This window comes from Thermobia domestica, chromosome 10 (genome assembly GCF_964235325.1).
Source record: "Thermobia domestica chromosome 10, izTheDome1.hap1.1, whole genome shotgun sequence".
Classification (NCBI taxonomy): domain Eukaryota; kingdom Metazoa; phylum Arthropoda; class Insecta; order Zygentoma; family Lepismatidae; genus Thermobia; species Thermobia domestica.
This window is the reverse complement of record NC_137463.1, coordinates 214,661,300-214,679,946: the sequence shown is the minus strand read 5'-3', so window position 1 is coordinate 214,679,946 and position 18,647 is coordinate 214,661,300. Positions and strand designations below refer to the sequence as shown.

At 36.0% G+C, this 18,647-nt stretch overlaps 1 protein-coding gene across 1 annotated transcript in view; it reads right to left on the bottom strand.

Annotated features, from left to right (window-relative positions):
- Positions 1-485: 485 nt before the first annotated feature.
- The window catches only part of LOC145661770 (trypsin I-P1-like), a 118,080-nt gene continuing 99,918 nt past the window's right edge, over positions 486-18,647 (bottom strand). Inside the window, exons 9-10 of the mRNA XM_081727105.1 lie at positions 9,229-9,279; positions 486-629 (exon numbers count right to left, since the gene is read on the bottom strand). Of these exons, the coding sequence (XP_081583231.1) occupies positions 604-629; positions 9,229-9,279 (77 nt within the window). The 3' untranslated portion in view covers positions 486-603. The remainder of the gene's footprint in view (positions 630-9,228; positions 9,280-18,647) is intronic.

Below are 18,647 nucleotides of genomic sequence, written 5' to 3'. Positions count from 1 at the left end.
TGGCGCTATAATTTCAAAAAGTCTAAACATCATTTCCAAGAGATCGATGCCTCTATTTCGATATAAGCTTTGTGATCTTTGACAACATGGCCCTCGGACGCACACTATGGTTCTTAATGTCACTAATTCATTCAAGTTTTTGTTAATTACAATGTGTTATTTGGAGATTTCTTTACATTAAATAATTCTTCACAATAGAAAAGGGAGTACTGTAATGAACATTTAATTTAGTTTTCAATTTTTTACAAAGAGATTTCAGGGTTACGTATGTCTGTGCCATTATAATTCCAGCATTTGTTATATATATATATATATATATATATATATATATATATATATATATATATATATATATATATAATACAATTTTGTTAACAAACTCAATGACGTAGAGAAGTTGGCTGCCTCATTGCAATTGGAACCTATGAATGTGAATAAAAAAAAGGCTCATGTATCTTAGCAAACATTTATTCTGGTATTTATTTTCCATAGGTTTATAGTATTTTGACATTATATGTTGCATAAACACCACTGGACCGATCACAAATTGATGGAGATTTTACCATCTTCTTAAAGTTGCACTAAAACATGGTTCGCTCTGTATCACAAGGTCTGCTTTATGATGCACTCTGTAATATAAAAAAGGCAATGTTGTGTAATTATGAGATGTCAAAACTCTAAACCAGCTACTGAGACTTCTAACGCGTGCTGCCATCTTTAAAAAAGTTAAGTGCATTACACTCGTGCTGAAAGCCGTACTTGATCTAAGGTGTAAAGCATCGCTTGCCGTGTAGTTGAATGACTATGCTAAATTAGTGTTCAAAATTTTGTGAAATAGTGGTGATAAAATGTAAATTTGAACATTTAAGGAAAAGGGGGTTGTATGTAATGTGTTGTGTACAAAGTAGAATCTATATTCAGTAGATTTAGTTAATATTTTCCTACATTAATTTTATTCTTTCTTTTTGTTTTTTCGTTTGCGTTTGATATTTCGGTAGGCCTAAACCGTCTTTAAGCAAACTTCCTCAATATTCATGTGCATTTGTACACAAGGGGCGCGGCGGCTCAATGGTAGAGCGTTCACCTCTGGTGCTTGGGGTCCCGGGTTCGATCCCAGCCCCCGTCAAGTGAACTTTGTGGTGGACAAACACCGTGCTCGTGGGTTTTCTCGGGGTTCTCCCGTTTCCCCCCACTTTCTTCATTCTACCATTTCACTCATCTCTCATCATCACCCTCTCCTTTAGCCTAACCGGCATAAACGTGGGAAGTAAAACTTAAAGATTCATTTTTTTCATTTGTACACAAAAGACATTCCTAAAATTAATGTCAATTTCGGAAAAAAAATTGAATGTTTTGAATTGTTACACACAGGGAAGGCATTAAGGGTGGACGGGGGTGGACGACCGCCCACCCGATGAATGGCCTTGCACACCCATCCACCCACCCCAACAGAAGTAGAATAATGGTTACATCCTGTACTTCAAAAGCAATAGGTATTACTGTTTATTGTAATGCAATAGGTTCTAGGATCCTGTTTAACTCTTCAATGAACAATGATTTTAAGTGGAATAAGCAATCTTCACCCTAAAAGTGACCACTTCCTCTCATTTGGGAAAATTGAACCACTTGTACGTCATTATGGATGTGACGTCGCTAGTTTAGAGATGGAACTGAAACTTCTCCCGAAAGTTTTGATACATGAGGAGGAAAATGCAATGCCAAATTACCTCAGTTTCTCAGTTTACTGAAGTGATGGATTGTTACAAAATTGCTTTTCATGAAATTTACAAAATAAAACTAATTGCTGTCACCATTCCTGTATCTAGTTCCCCATGTGAACGTTCTTTCTCGTGTCTTAGACGCGTTAAAACATATCTAAAAAATCGAATGGAAAACGGTCGCCTAAGCGATCTTTGTTTCCTTTCAGTAGAAAGAAAACTTGTAATGAATATTGCTGTAGAGAATGTAGTAAAATTATTCGATGTTGGACATAACAATCAATGCAATGTACTCCATTAAAATGCAGGTATAAAAGTTTATTGTAAACTTGTTCGTACCATGACATCAGTCCTCCACAATTTAAAATAAATTGTTGTTTTTGTGGATCATAATAATGTTTTGTTAATTGCTATTTACTTCTTTATTCAATTTATAAGTATTGTTTTTTTTTTAACTTGAGTTTCAGTTTCAAAGATTTCTGTGTAAGGTATGATCAAACAATCATGCTGTCGAATTTTCCTATTCTTTTAGTAACATAGGTCTTTGCTGTTGCATATAGAGATCACGTCAAAAAATTAAATGTGCCCAAATTAAGAATAGACGAGAGAAAATATAAATGATTTATATATATATATATATATATATATATATATATATATATATATATATATTGCTTTCTTGTAATAAATCCTTCAAAGGTAAAAGTGTTTGCAGCAGCCTATTTTATCCTTGTTTTACTTTACCTACTTATTGTGTATTTTATAATATTTTCGAAACATACAGTATTATCTGTTAGTCTGTGTTGTTTGAACCTTTTTTTTATTTCTATGCATTCATACTTCATCGACTACACAATATACACCGTTATTATTGTTTAAAAAACTGGAAGTAGAGGTCTGCCACGCGGAATTCGGTAAGTCGAGCATATAGCCACGAACTCCCGCAGCCCATCCTAAGTCCTGCATTTCTTCAGTCCCACCATACGAATGCCGGAATTGTACCTTCTATAAGGCCAAGACAGCTGTTTTCCACATCCTTGTTCCTCCCCTATTTCGGTCTGAGCCTCAGCTAACTAAAGAGTATAAAAATTGAAACTTAATTATTGTCCAAAAATGTATACATTGGCCAGTTCTTATTTTCATTGTCCGCCCACCCAGCAACTAGGTCCGCGTCTTTCCGCCCACCTCATCAAACGTTTCTGGCGCAGTCCCTGGTTACACAGAAACACACACACACACAAACATATATATATATATATATATATATATATATATATATATATATATATATATATATATATATATATATATATATATATATATATATATATATTGTTATTTGTCGTTGATTATTTACTCATGTTACCATTTATTGAAATAAAATGTGCATGTCGGGTTCGATTCCCAGCGGGAGCGCATGTGTTTCGGATTCCACGTTAATCAGTAGGTCCACGTTTCATATAGCCTCGCTGCTGAAACGGACGTTAAACTCAAAATGTGCATGTTTTCGGAAAGGATTTATCATTCCATTTCATCAAATGCTAGTGATTTATTTGAACCAAGCGATGTTTGTGTGAACCCTTTAACGAATTCCTGTAGCAGCGTTACCTTGTGTATGCTTCCCTACCAGAAATGTGACATGTTTTAACCCTCTATATTCTCATTAATAAAGGAACTTTCTTCTGTAGTCATGTTAAATTTTGTTATAATGAAATAACTCTTTTGTGGAATCTGAAATTATAGGTCTGCTTATTTTGTATTTAGAAAATATTTCCTTAAACAGTAGAGGATGAAAAAATTAATATACCTTAAAAATACATGAAATTAAAATAACGTATTTATGCTTGATCTGCAACCAGGTGGGCAATATCTTATTACTAGACAATTAGTTTACTCTCTTGTAACTATATTTCTCTTTTATTTAATTGACTTCCATGGAATTAAAGAGAAATATTCGTTAGGTTATAAGCAAATTGGACCCCAAAGTTTTTCGCTTGATTCTTGTAGTTCTAGACAAAAAAAAATATGATTGATGGTATCTTTTTAAATTTTACCCGAGGGAACATGGTTAGTTTTCCACTTCAATGGAAAAAATTAAGGAAAAATATTTTTAAAAAACTGGGTCTCACCTTTGTCACCTGATTCTCAGTGGTGAATTTAGCCCGCTAGTCCCCAGTTTTCAGAATGGAAAAAATAAGCTATTATTTATATATTTTTGAAAGTTTATAGTAATTTCATCAAATACCTATTATAGCCAAAGTTCTAACAACATCCTCCAGTTTTTACCTTCTAAATCTGCCACTGCTGGTTCTTGTAGTAGCCGAGAAGACGATTACAATGTTTTTCATCTTCCCACAAAAAAATTAACCGTGGGAACATTGGTAACTTTGCACTTCAAAGTGAAAAATCAGAGAAGGGAGCAATCTGGATCCAAACTATTTTCCCAGTCAACCAGGTTTGGAAACATCACACTTTTATGAAGATATTAAGAGTCCGGTAGATCATTCAAAATAAACATGCTTCGTTTTCTTACGGGGATTCCAGAAAACTTGGCCTGATAATCGCATATCGAATAGTCGATAGTGTTACTGTATCACCTAGTCTATTATGTGCAATCATAAGTGCATATACAAAGAAAACATTGCAAAAGGCTCAGGTGCACTGTACATTTATTGCATAACAATTCTACCAATTTTATCAAATATAAATATTTCCAACTGTTCATGGATATAACAAAGCTATTTTCTCCTAAATTAATTTGTAAAATAACTGCAATATTGAGATTGCACCCTAATAAAGTTTATTTAGTTTTATGATTATACGTAATAATAATCAAGAGCAATTGTCCAAGTTTCCAACGAGAAGGCAAAGTACATGGAATACAGACTCGAAGGAGAGAGATTCTGGGAGATGAAGAATGGAAATATCAAGAGAACAGGGAAATATAAATATCGGGGAGAATTAATGCAACTCTACGGTCTCGGCAAACGGACAAACAGGCAAGAGCTAGAAAATTGGAACTGGTCTATGTGTTAACTAACAACAGGCAGAACAAACTAGTAATACTCTACAAAGAGATGTTCAAACACTACAGCACAGTAGTGAAACCTCAAAATGCCTCGAAGTTCCTAACACTAAATAAAAGAGGGAAAATTTTGGTTTGCTCGACAGCACGAGGTATGTCCAAAGGAAGTAGGCAGAAACCTACGGTGGGTGTGAGTGTGAACGAAAAATAATACAAAAGAACACGCAATCAGTTAGCTGTGGGTGACCAGTATAATTTCTATCACAGTTCATCTGTAGTAAAAAGACGCGAAACGCACCCAAAAAATTAATTATTCATGCAAAAAACCACGCACCAACATTTACTCACTGGCGACTACAAGCAGAAGTTCGATCGTACGTGCATGCTTGTGTTTACAAATATATTAATCTTGGCGCAGTGTATCAGTGTGAATAGCATATAAGAAATTATTGTCGTGACAGAAACAAACTATCTGGTGTAAAGAATAACTAAGTACTTACAATTATCAAGCTGTAAATGATTTCCTATAGCACTTGTAATGCTTTCGACCTAGTAAGCCTAATCTTGTTAAAACAGAAAATTCAGCTTCTCTACATTGTGCAGAAATACTACGCCAGTGAAAATTTACATCCAATACGTCATCTTTCAAATGCATTCCCTCACTTTAACCGTAAAATTGCAACTTTTATGATAGTTTACTATAAAACTGCACAGCATACTTACTAACAATAAAAATTTTATATTTGAAATACTTACACAATGGTGCAACATCACAGGCAAGTAGTATCTGCTCAAACAGGGTAGTAGCTGATGCAAGAATTAACCATAAATTTGCCATTAACTATATCACTGTAGGGGATTCTTCATTTAAAGTATCACATAATCAATGCGAAATAAAACTGAATAGTTAACAAAACAAACGAAACTTACCTATTAAAGTTCACCTTCTTTCCATTCTTCTCTTTAGCACCATATCGATTCATACAATTATACGCATAACATGAAAATACCATTATCTTATGGAGTGAGTAATTGTGAAACAGGACTGTATTAGATATTAATTTCACCTGCGGAGTATTTCTGCTGAATGTAGGGAAGCTGTTTTTTTATATTTACATGAATAGGGTTACAGAGTGAAATCATTATAAGTGCCATAGGAAGATGCATAACTTTTTATAATTCAGAGTACTTACAGTTACGTTTCAGCAGGATGTGTATTTTGTCTCGCCAAAGTTATTTTCCGTCATACACGTTGGAACACTAAAAATTACATTAAGATAGTTGTAGTGTAAATACGAAATGTAGGAAAGATGGAACTTCTGCTTGTAGTGGCGAACCAGGTCAGGGATTGGTTCGTTCTTTTTCTGTGAATAATCATTTTCGTATTTACTCATCGCTTGTCCCTGCTTCCTACGGCCGATCAGCTTCGTTCTGTCTGATGGAGCACAAATTCAATTTTTGCTTGTAGTGCCAATCTACCATACGCTGGTTTATGCTTTACTGCGTGAATAATAGGTTTTGCACGTATCCTTAGTCGTTTCGAGCCAGTTCCCTAGCGACGCATCGCAAGCTAACTTGCCAGCCCACAAGCTTTGCTTTTGCCTGACGCAGAATAATATGTTATTTATTTCCTATACTAAGACAGATTTTTTAATATAATAGACACTCAGCACAAGTTGGTTCATACCTTACCCATGAGTAATCGTTTTCCGTATATCCACCGTGGCTTCCACCCTGTTCCCTATAAAGTCACCTTTACAAGTTTCGCCTTACTCTGAATCGAAATATATACAATTCTGTTCCTTGTAGTAGTTGCCTAGCTAGTCAGTCCGTGTTTAGCGTATAATAATAGTTTTTATGGCAAATCAGTTTTATGCATATTTTCAAACTGTACGCATTTGTTTAAGCATGAGGCATAAGAATAAGAGTGCAGAATATCGTAGAAAACCAGCTGGTGCAATAAAAGTGAAACGAAACATATTTTTGTTAGTTTGAAGAACTACTGTAAACCTGCACGAACTTATGCCTGGTCTATGCTCAACTATACGATTTGTAGCTGCATTTTTTAAAGAAATTATCGTCATTTTTTAGTTATGTACTGCATTTTGTCATAAGATAACACAGTAATGAATAGCGTTCAATTTTGCATTTGCTTAATCGTGTATTTTAATTATTGCAAGCGATTTACATACTGAGGCTCGCAGCCTATTTATGAATTTCCTGAATTTCTCCCGTAAGTTATTCCCAACCAGGGGATAAGTATGAGCTTCCCGCAAAACGATATAATAAACCATGCTAATCACCCCTACCTTGCAAGCACAAGGTAGATTACTGAGCTCAGATATGACAGCGTTCTTTCGAGATTTAAGCTAAGATTTAAAGATCGGCCAATTATTTGCATTCGCAAATTTATCTTAAAACTTCCAAGTGTTCATTAAACAATTGAGTGAACACTGTAAGCCATCTTTGTGAATTATGAACAACAGTTGTTTGTATCGAGTTTCTGCAAGGCCTGCTATAGTGTATGTTAGTCTGTGAAGAGAACAAGAATTGTGATGAGATTGACCCATTCGACAAAATATATATACTCAAAGCATTCTTCATTTTCCATGTTTTAAATTTCCTTCTATTGTCACAGGACATTGTCAGTTTGAAGATATTTATAAATATCCAATTTATCATTGGGGTTATGGGTAGAGGTTAGGGACCAACCGTTAGGAGAGATCTATAAACACGAGCCTAAATATATGTAATATGATATATGCAATATAAGTATATGAAAGGCCAATAACCAAAGCACCTAAGAAGAGATATCACCAGCACTTATTCACTTAAATACTAAGAACAAGTACAACTAAGAACAAGGTAATTTACTGAATATACAAGGGCTTGAAAGAAATAAGTGGCAACATATACATCTTTCGTGAACTACTTATTGTACAATCATGAGACTTGTACAGGCCTTCAACATAATTCCCTGCAGCATGTTGCATCTGTTGCCAGATGTGGTGAAGTCGCAGATTACCAGCAGCGGTGCCTTCTTTGTGGATGTCTGTAAGAGAGCGCCCTATAGGACGAAGTATGGCATCTCTGATGCGGAAACGCATGCATCGTAGAAGTTCCTTCATTTTAGGGAATAGATTAAAGTCACACGGACTCATGTCCGATGCTTAGGGTAAGCTTAGAACCTTCCACCTCATCGTGCAAACAAGTTCCTCACAGCACATGCGTTGTGACAACGAGTGTTGGCATGCAAACAATGGATAAAACCCTTATGAAGTTGGGTCATTTCCTGCACAGTGGAGGAAGATGATCCAGAAACCTGGGGTAGTACATTGCACTTACAGTGTGGTTCGGAGGAACTGCATGCCGTAGTATGACACCACGTACATCATATGCCACTATCACCCTCACCTTCATATTCCCCGGTTCCTGACGCAGCTTCTTGGGTCGGGGTGATGATGGGTCGCGCCGTTCATCTGATTGTGCTTAAGTTCTGGATAATAAGATAGAACTTATCTCCATGTTTCGTCAAGTGCGGTGATCCTGTCCAGGAACACGCGATCTTCCTTGTGTAACGATCACCGACGAGGGCGTATCTGTGCCATTTATGAATGTAAGGTGGTGCGGTACACACCGAAATGCCATGTTTTGATAACGAAGGACATTGTGCAACACATTCAACACTGTAGTGTGGGATGTTCCTACCACGTTAGCCAATTCCCTGGCATTCACTTCCTGTTTACATGCAACAAAGATTGAATCAATACAATAACTCGGTTTTCGACCCCAGGTTGATCTCCACCTGGTCCCTGTTGCACACTATCACGTTCTGCACGAAACTCTGCAACCCAACGTGTCACAGTTCGATAGAGCAATGTATCATTACAGCGTGCTTTAAGTAGTACAGAGTAAGATTCCCCGACTTTTCTCCACAGGTAACTTCAATCTTTATCCATGCACGTTGTTCTAACTTGGAAAACAACCCTTTTAGAGCGGTGTGATTTGACAACCTACATTCAACACAATTCACTACTATCACTACAGCACCTACACTAGCGCCGCCAACCGAATTGTACAGCCCCACCTACCCTCTACTTACGTTGCCAACAGCAGCTCCAATAAAAATCTTTGCATGGGGATAAAACAATGTTGCTACTGATTTCTTTCCAGCTCTCGTAGGAATAATGTGTTAAAATTCGTAATTCCCGTAGGTAAAATTAAACTACAGATTAAGAGAAGAGAGATAATAATAAGTAAACAAATAGTGAATAATTAAGGAATAGATTGAAAGACCCGAAAATAAAATAGAAATAATGAACTTTGGTGCGAGGGTTGCAAAGAAATAAATAATAAAGTAATGCTGAAATAATTATTGAGCAATGTATTGGAATTATATATAGAAATTAACTAATTTACATATACAACTATTTATAAATTCGCTTTTTAGCAACCATGAGGTTACATACAGAAATATATTCTAACCTTTTGTCCCTGCTTCGTTGGTACGTATTCGGCGACCCCCCTTATCCGGTGCTGCAATAAATAAGAAAAATAGCATCAAACATATTAAGTAACTATAAAATAAATGCATTGAAAATAACAATTGATTTTTTGATAAATCCGTGACTGATTTACTGTAAATGATAAATATTAAGTTTATATACATAGACAATAAAATAGTATTTTAAACAACTGATATACTTACTACAAGTATATAATATAATTACAACTATATAATACAATATAACTATTTTACGCAATTCAACAATGAGATGCCAATGGGATAAAATTAGGACTACAGTCAATCCTGATCCGTTCTGTACAGTAACATCTGTTCACATTGGTTCTTCCATTTCTTATGCTCATCTAGTTTTCATTAAATTCCGTTGTAATTCTATCGTCATTTCAAAAGTTTAAATCCTTTTGAACATTAGTATCCTCAAATGTCTCTAATACCAATATTCTAAATACATCTGACTATCAGGACAAATGGACAAACACAGTCAAGGTAGGCGATCCCCGCCATCAACGGAAAATTAAGATAATATGGTATGATATTGTGCTCTATTAAGTTTTCACATGGTTGAAACATTGTACACCTTGTCTCAAAAAGGTTGAGCGCATTCTTTACTGGTGTTTTGAGGCAATAATTTTCTAAGTCCAGCTTCGGGTATCTTCGGGAAAAAGTAAGCCAGGTTCGAACCTCCAAGCCAGCCTTTGCAATCGGGAAAAAGTTTGCAGATGTGTTTTTCTTCTTTTAAATATAATAAGACTTATTACCAAGTGTTTAAAATAGCAACATTGATTGAAATACTTAATGATACAATATTTCGAAACCTTTTTTTTTAAAATGTCAGCACATGCTTGTTTGTCATTTAGCTCTCCATACGTAATGGAACATTTAAATACGTTAAAGAATCTTTCCATATGTAAAAGAATGCTCAAAGTTAAGAAATAGAACATAATTATCGCCTGAGTACTAAAATAAAAGTCAAAGTAAAACAGAAACAGCGTTTGTAATGGATATGAATGTCATAATTATCTTGAGATCAGTTATACATCGCTAGAAGCATAGTTCTAGAAGTCCTTGTGCTAGCTCATTGATAAGCTGTCGGATTTCAAATCATAAGGTTGAGAGTTCGAATCCCGTCAAGGTTAATCATTTTTTAAAATTATATTTTCCGCAATGCATGAAAAATTATATAAAATAATTACATTAGAATATATAAGTTGTGTATATATAACATAATCATTTAAGAACATAGTAATTATTATGTTTAAAATATAACATCTGAGATAATTTTCACAGTAGGTCGGTATTATATATGAGGATGTAAATACAACTTAAGAAACTCGTTCAATAGCAATAAATAAATCATGTAGTGTATTTATTTGCAGCTATTTGTCATATAGAGGGTAATTCTCAACATTCATAATACAGAATGTCATTTATGTTCTTGAAAAGGTATTCGATGCATAAACAGAAGGTAGAAACAGAGAATCCAAAGTCGGAACGCTCGCAAAAAAAATTCATGAACCCCAAAGGTCACGTGAGCAGACTGGAATTGTTCTTATGAAGCATGCCACAGCAGAAAGTCTTTACATAGATTTTCAATTCAATTCCTGATATATGCTTTTGCAATGTGGAAGTGGTGATGCCTTGAGTCGCCCTCTCTCGCTCGCTCACTCTCTATTTATACAGAATATAAAAGTGGATTTATGTGTGTATTTCAACATAATTCTGATATATCTAGAGCAATTTTAACTATACTTCTTACAGTCTGGAAAAAGAGTACTGTCGGGATACATATCAAAAATGCTAGAAACGGGTCGATATTAGTATCGAATCCATAGTTTCGTGGTCGCTTAGGTGAATAGTTCTACTTCCAATTCAAGTCCAATTAAGCTCCCATTAGTACCCAGGGTGGTTACGTAGCGACATAAAGATATCGAAATCATTCGATATTAGAATCGAATCGTAAGTTTTCAGCGCCGCTAACAGTGCAGCATTTCCCATTAGTCCACATTAGTTCACATTTTACATTGGTCCCATTGCCTAGAGGGCAACATATTTGCAGAGAGCAAAGTTTAAAACTTGAATAATATTTTAATTTTTTCCGTATGAAAAAGTTATAAATCAAGAGCAAATATACTATTTCACGAACAATCCTCTTTTACTTTTCTAATATGTTTAATAATAGCGTAAGAAATCTAATAGTAATTCAGAACATGTTTCACAGTTGTTATTTTTTGTTACATAATTGTAGCTGTAGCATGTAGTGAGTGGAATTTAACTGTAATAAATTCACTAATTAACCATATTCGAATTAAGTTTTATTTTTAAGTTCGGGATGAAGGGGCGGAGAAATATGTAGTTATTGGGGGCACCGAGCTTTTCTACATTTTACTTTCAAGATCTCCATTTTTCTTTTGTCATTTGTTCCTAATAAAAAAAGTTCAGTCACTTTTGGATTGTCATAGGATAGTAGGAGTTGGATTTTGGGATGCAGCCTGTGAGATTCTAGAAGAGCTAACTGCTTGAAAAAATATTTTTGAATCATCTGTAACATATGAAATAAGGATATGTATCATAAAAAATTGAAAGTAACTATGTCTGCGTAATCATCACGGTCAAATTGCAAAGTCAAATGAATTGACGTTTGGTATATAATCAGGCTCCAATCCCAACTGGGAAGTTATCGTACGCGTGTCACTTTCATTATAATACATATCCTTAGGGGGAGTAGAAGTCCGAATTTTTGCGAAAAATTTAGTATCTCACAAGCCGTTCAACTGAGAGCTGAAATTCAGCATATAACTCTTTATTAAAAATAAAGAGAATATGTCCTGGCATTGTTTAAATTATCTTTTATGAGCGGGGGGCGGGGGCGCATTTTCTATATATTGGAAATTGATAGTGGGTTGATTTGTAAAAATAATCGAAAACGATTGATATTAGTTGAGAAACAAATTGAGTAATGCAAACTAAAATTATTTTTGAATTTTATACCCACTGCTTTCTATTTATAATTGCTGAAGCTGGTGTTTAATATATGGAGCGTTCCGAGCATAAGGCAATCAAGCCATAAAGTTAGAGAAAAATGGCCATAAAATTTGTAGTCTAAACTTAATTACATGGGCATTTTCAATTAGTACGGCATGCTTAATTATATAGAAAATTAGTTTCTCTCTCTCTTTTTTTTTTTTTTTTTTTACGTTGGTCTACTTTTCCTTGATTTGAAACTTTCAAATTTCACCCTATTTTCTACTGAAATGTGTCTGTAAGGCAACAAAGAAATAATTATATAGGATAAATTTAAATTCATTTTAATTTGGAAGATGAGAAACACTTTGCCATTATATATCGTAAAGGTCAGACCCACCAGTATTGTAACAGAGAGGTGCTTGAGCCATTAACGGTAGAAATTCAAACTCCGATAAGTGATAATTTCACAGTCTTGTTTTATTACAAGTGTAACCTCTTTAGCCAGTGGAGAGGAGGACGTGGGCCATCGGTCAGAGTTGATGTCGATGGGTTTTGGTGGGTCGGAGTTGGTCACAATGGTTCAGAGTGGTTCATAGTTGGTGGTGGTTTCAGAGTGGATTACGATGATTGATGGGTCAGAGTGGGCCAATTGGACATTTGGGTGGTGAGTGATAGTGGGTCATGGTGGGTCGTGGATCAAATTTTCATTGACCCACACCATCTCTGGTTAAAATTGTACTAAAGATAAGAGGCACCGAAGATGCATGTCGGCTATTATGCTCAAATTTTGCTCATGGATAGTACTCCACCAGGAAGCAATAAATCTGAAATGGTTCACGGTATCACCTTCTAGAACTCGAGATGTAGGGGTTTGTCTGATTGGCTAAATTAAGACGTCAATGATTTATCCTTCAACAACCAAGCTTTTTATGATCGTTTCCGTGGGGAAATCAGAAGAACACGTGCCTAGTAATCGTAATATTGATAGTTTGCGTCCACCCCGGGTATTTGTTTTGTGTTTTTTTGATTCACCTAAATGTAAACAAATCACACATATAGGGATTTTGACATATTTTGGGAGAGTAATTTTGTGGTTCGTTGGCGTTTCATCGCGTCTCTGCTGCTGGTAGTAAAGTTTTCAAAATGGAACTTGGGCCACCACGGATCGTCGCTGCGGGGCCACCAATTTCTGGCGAGAGGTCAATAGTTGACCATCTGTTATCCACCGACGCTTACAGCTTAGAGTAATGAACGATATCTTTGCCTTGTAGAGTTCATGACTACCGACGTCGGCAGTCAACTAGCTTTTAGTATTCCTTAACTAACCATCTATTGTTCATGTTTGTACACGGTGTTGTCAATAATAATAATAATAATAATAATAATAATAATAATAATAATAATAATAATAATAATAACAATAATAATAATAATAATAATAATAATTATTATTATTATTATTATTATTATTATTATTATTATTATTATTATTATTATTATTATTATTATTATTATTAATTGTAGTAATAGTAGTATAATTGATGATAGAATAATTATTGTCTATGTATTGTCTAGGTAGGACTACACACAGGATTTGGCTCGCTTTGGTTCGACTTGACTCTAATCCGAGTCGAGTTGGAAGATATTTTTCGCGGCGAGTCCAAGAGTAGACATCAAAGATGTCTGTTTCGAGTCGAGTCGAGTTTCAAAGAAAAGTCGTTCGTGCCCATCCCTACTAATGAGAGCTTAATCGGAGTTAAGCGAAATTGAAAGTCACACTATTTATCTAAGCGACCCCGAAAACTATGAATCTAATATCGATCATTTTCTAGCAATATTTTATATGTATCCCCCTCCCATTCACCATAGGTAACCCGACAGCACTCTTTTTGAAACTATAAGAAATGTGGTTAAAATTACTCTAGGCCAGTGGTTCTCAATCTAATTCCTATCACGATCCCCTTTTATCACATCCTCTTGCCAGCGACCCTTTTATAATTTGTTTTATAATAAGCTTGTGTGGGATTTTTAACATACCTATTTCTATAATAGTAGAATCCATTTTTTTGTTTATAGTGAACACTGCCATGGAAAATCAGCGCCCGGGGCGAGAGTATAGTACGATGTCACCGTATATATGAGTGACGTCGACAGACTAGCTACGAAGCGCCACCATGGTTGGCACGAAGCTCAATAACATTTTCAAAATAAACCCTACCTTTTCTTAATTTTGAGCACATTTTATTACGTTTTTCCTTCTATTTTACACATGTGCACATGCACTTTCCTAACATGAGTAACACACTTCCTCCGAAATGTGTGGCCCCTTTTTTCGGCGCCCGGCACTGACAGTGGATACAGTAACTGTAATATCTATATTCCCAATGACGAAGGTGCTGGTTCAAGATGGATGTTAAACTCCTTCATTGAAGAGGCCATTAACGTATCCGATCTAAGCCCACAACTTCTTGAGCAAATAATAGAATGATCATGCGACAAGTCTTTGCAACTGGTTTTTTGTAACGAAGACTTGGACAAGTTCTGCCTGATGAGGAGAGAAGAATATCCTGGTCTGGGGATTGCTGCTTTAAAAGTAATAATTCCATTTGCTATATCGTACTTGTGCGAAAGTGTTTTTTTTATGGTAAACATTAAAACAAAGATAAGAAATCGCTTATCAGTTCAAAATGGCTTGATAATGTTCGTCATGGAGATTGAGCCGGACATTGCTGCACTAGTGAAATTACACCATGCTTAGGTGTCTCATTAGGTTTTAATTTTAATTGTATTTCAATGTGCAGGTTTTGTTGCATGTGTATTTTTCTAGTATTTCTATATACAGTTCTTATTAGTTTTATATCATACCTCTTTGATTTAAATTCATTTTTAAACAACTCTACTAACTAACTAACTCTATGGCCTATGGATCCCGGAGGTTCAATGTCGCGTTCACAAAAGCTCTACACTGACTTCTATCCTTAGCCAATTGGATCCAGTTTCTACTTTGTATTCTTATCTCAGCGAGATCCATCTTAATATTGTCCTCCCATCTGCGCCTAGGTCTTCCTAATGGTCGTTTTCCGATTGGTCTTCCAGTCAAGATTTTGAAAGCGTTTCTACTTTCTTCCATTCTAGCTACATGACCTGCCCACCTAAGCCTTCTAGACTTGACGACCCTAACAATGTTGGGTAAACCATATAAATTTTGTAGTTCCTCGTTATGAAGTTTCCGCCATTCCCCATTCCCGTTCCTCTTGGGTCCGAATATTCGTCTAAGGATCTTGTTCTCAAATACTTTCAGTCTATGTTCTTTCCTCAGAGTAAGCGACCATGTTTCGCAACCATACAGAACAACAGGCATGATTATCGTTTTGTATATTTTAAGCTTCAAATTTCTCGACAGAATTCGCGACGACAAGAGACTTTGAACAGAATAGTAACACGAATTCTACACCCTTTGAAAATGTTCAGTAGACTTATTTTTTTATTGTTCTTTACAGTGTGTATAAAAAATAAAAGTATGCCTATCAGAACAAAATTAAAAATAATATTTAAAAATAATTTCTGGTATTAGATTCTAACTATATTTATCTCTTCCGCCTATCTTCGCGATCCCCTAGGGGCCGCGACTTCCAGGTTGAGAAACCCTGCTCTAGGCATACATGAGTTATGTTGGTACATACATACATACACTTTTATGTGTATAAATGCAGATAAGAGAGAGTTGAGAGAGAGCGATTAAGGAATTACCGCTCTCAATCTCTTCACTTTACTTTTGCGATTCGCGAATTTCTTACGTGACAGTTTGGGGCTAGCTAGTTTTTTGTCTTGGACCACGATCCGATTTTCGATATGTTCTACTTAAATGCTGTAATGCGAATATTGAGAAGTTATCTGCGATGAAAGTAGCTGCAAATAAATACATTACATAACTTATTTATTGCTATTACACGATTTTTTAAATTTGTATTCAATATTCACACATAACACACCGACGTTCTGTCAATACCTCAGATGCTATATTTTAAAGATAAGAATTACTTATGTCCTGAAATGATATGAATATATATATATATATATATATATATATTCAACTGATATATACAACTGATGAATTGTAATGTAACTATTTTACATAATTTTCATGCATTGAGGAAAGTAGAATATCATAAAAGAATTTCACCTGAACGGGTATCGAACTCACGATTTAAACGCTCGGTGGTGTACCACTGAGCTAACATGACCGCTTTTCGGAAGCTGCTTCTGAAATATAATTGAGCTCATACGTAAATGCTCTTTTCCGTATGGAAATCACAATGACGAAACGAGAGTGTGAATACATAGTCTCGAAATATTGTATCATTAAGTATTTCAATGTTACTTTTTTCTACACTTAATACCAATTCAACATGTCTTATTATATTTAACAGAAGGAAAAACATATCTGTACATCGTTTCCCGATTACTAAGGTTGGCTTTGGAGGTTCGAACCAGCAGCTTTAGTTTACTGTTTTCCGAAGATACCCGAAGTTGGACTTCGAAAGAGTTTGTCTCAAAACAGCTATCATCATATCGCTCAATCTGTTTAGTATATGGTATATGTTTTTATACGTGTAAAGTCAGTATAACAATTCACTCTTTAAACAGCTTTTCGTATGTATTAATATTCCTTTATAAAAACTGTTTTTGATATTATTATTACGGCGCACCATTTTCAGATTTCTTTCGCGAGTCGTTGACCAAGTCGTTCCCCACCAGCGTTGCCAGACTCACAGCTCGGAATTATTCCAAAACCTGATCGAACTTAAGCTAGATTCGGTCAAATTATGCTAGATCCTCATAATTACTAATTCAGGAGTTTAAAAAAACGAAGTTGAGATACGATAACGTAACTTAAAATACACACAGAGAAAGAATGCATGGATAGAACTCAATACTTTACGCACCAAAATTTTAACTCAACTAAATTAATGCAGTCGTTGCCAGACTCAATGGCGTATATATCGTATAAATAAATGCAAAGTTTTTGTTTACATATTTTGAAAGAAAATTACTTCGCAGCATAAGCGGAGTTGGGAATCGTCTGCTGAGGGGGGGGGAGATTTTTGGTCGGTCTCGGAGCTGTCAGTTCAGGAATAAATATGATCATGAAGTCAGAAATAAAGATGGTGAAGTTGTCAAAAAGTTGGGGGGAGAATGGCCCCCATAGCTCCGCCCATGCCTCGCAGTTAAAGGATTAGAAAACCCTGGATGGAGCCACAAAAAAGCCCAAAGACGTTTCGAACTTACTTCGGAAAATAAGACTGCCTGTATGGTTTACCGACTGTATGAATCAATGGAAGAGGATACATTTCTGCCGTTCTTTTTCTTCCCACGACCAACTTCTTTCTCATCTCCAGGTTTTACGGCTTTTTGATAAACTTGCTGAAATTGTGCTAGATTTGGGCAGGATGCTAAAAGCAAGATGCTAGATGCTAGAGACATGCAAATTATGCTAGATCTAGCATCATTATGCTAGATCTGGCAACGCTGTTCCCCACAATAGGCGTGTCGTGCAAGTAACCAATCACACGTCAGGTACTAGCTTTTACCTATTGCTTCCTTCTCACAGCTCAGAACATTGGTAACTATGGATAGACGTACAGCAGTAATTACTTTATGGGAGTTGGAAGGTTATTCTGCAACTGCAGCTAGCAGGCGAGTAGGTGTCCCGGCCTCTACAGGAAGGCGATGGATTCGGAAATATGGTGCTACAGGTCAGACTGATAATTTACGATCTCCTGGTCGTCCGCATGTGTCAACCGAAGCCCAAGATGCGAGATTAGTAAACGAAGCCCGGTTAGACCCACTAAGGACGTCTAGACAGCTAAGGGAAGTTTCTCTCTTTCCTGGTAGAAAGCATACAGCTCTGCGAAGGCTTCGTCATGCTGGGTTACGTGGCCGTGTTGCTGCCGTGAAGGAAAAACTCTCAGACGACCACAAAATTTACCGTCTCGCGTTTGCACAGGCGAATGTGGGTCTCAATTGGGAAAACGTAGTTTTCTCAGATGAATCCATATTCACAACATCAAAGGAGGGACGCCGTTTTGTGTATCGTCCGAGAGGCACCCGATATTACCATGGATATGCGGCTGCTTGCAATCGCAGTGGCCATGTATCTATTTTATGTTGGGGTTGGATTTCCAGTCGCGGAGCAGGAGAGCTTCATAAAATTGAAGGACATCTGGACAATGCTCAGTACTTAGACATTATCAGTAATATCATGGTGCTATCTGTACGAGTATTTCAGCCTGATGGTGTAATTCAGTTCCAGCAATACCAGTCGCCAATACATACTTCCCGTGTGATTCAGGAATGGTTCGCAGGGCAGCCTGAGATTGATTTAATCGACTGGCCGCTCGTGGAGCAGACCTCA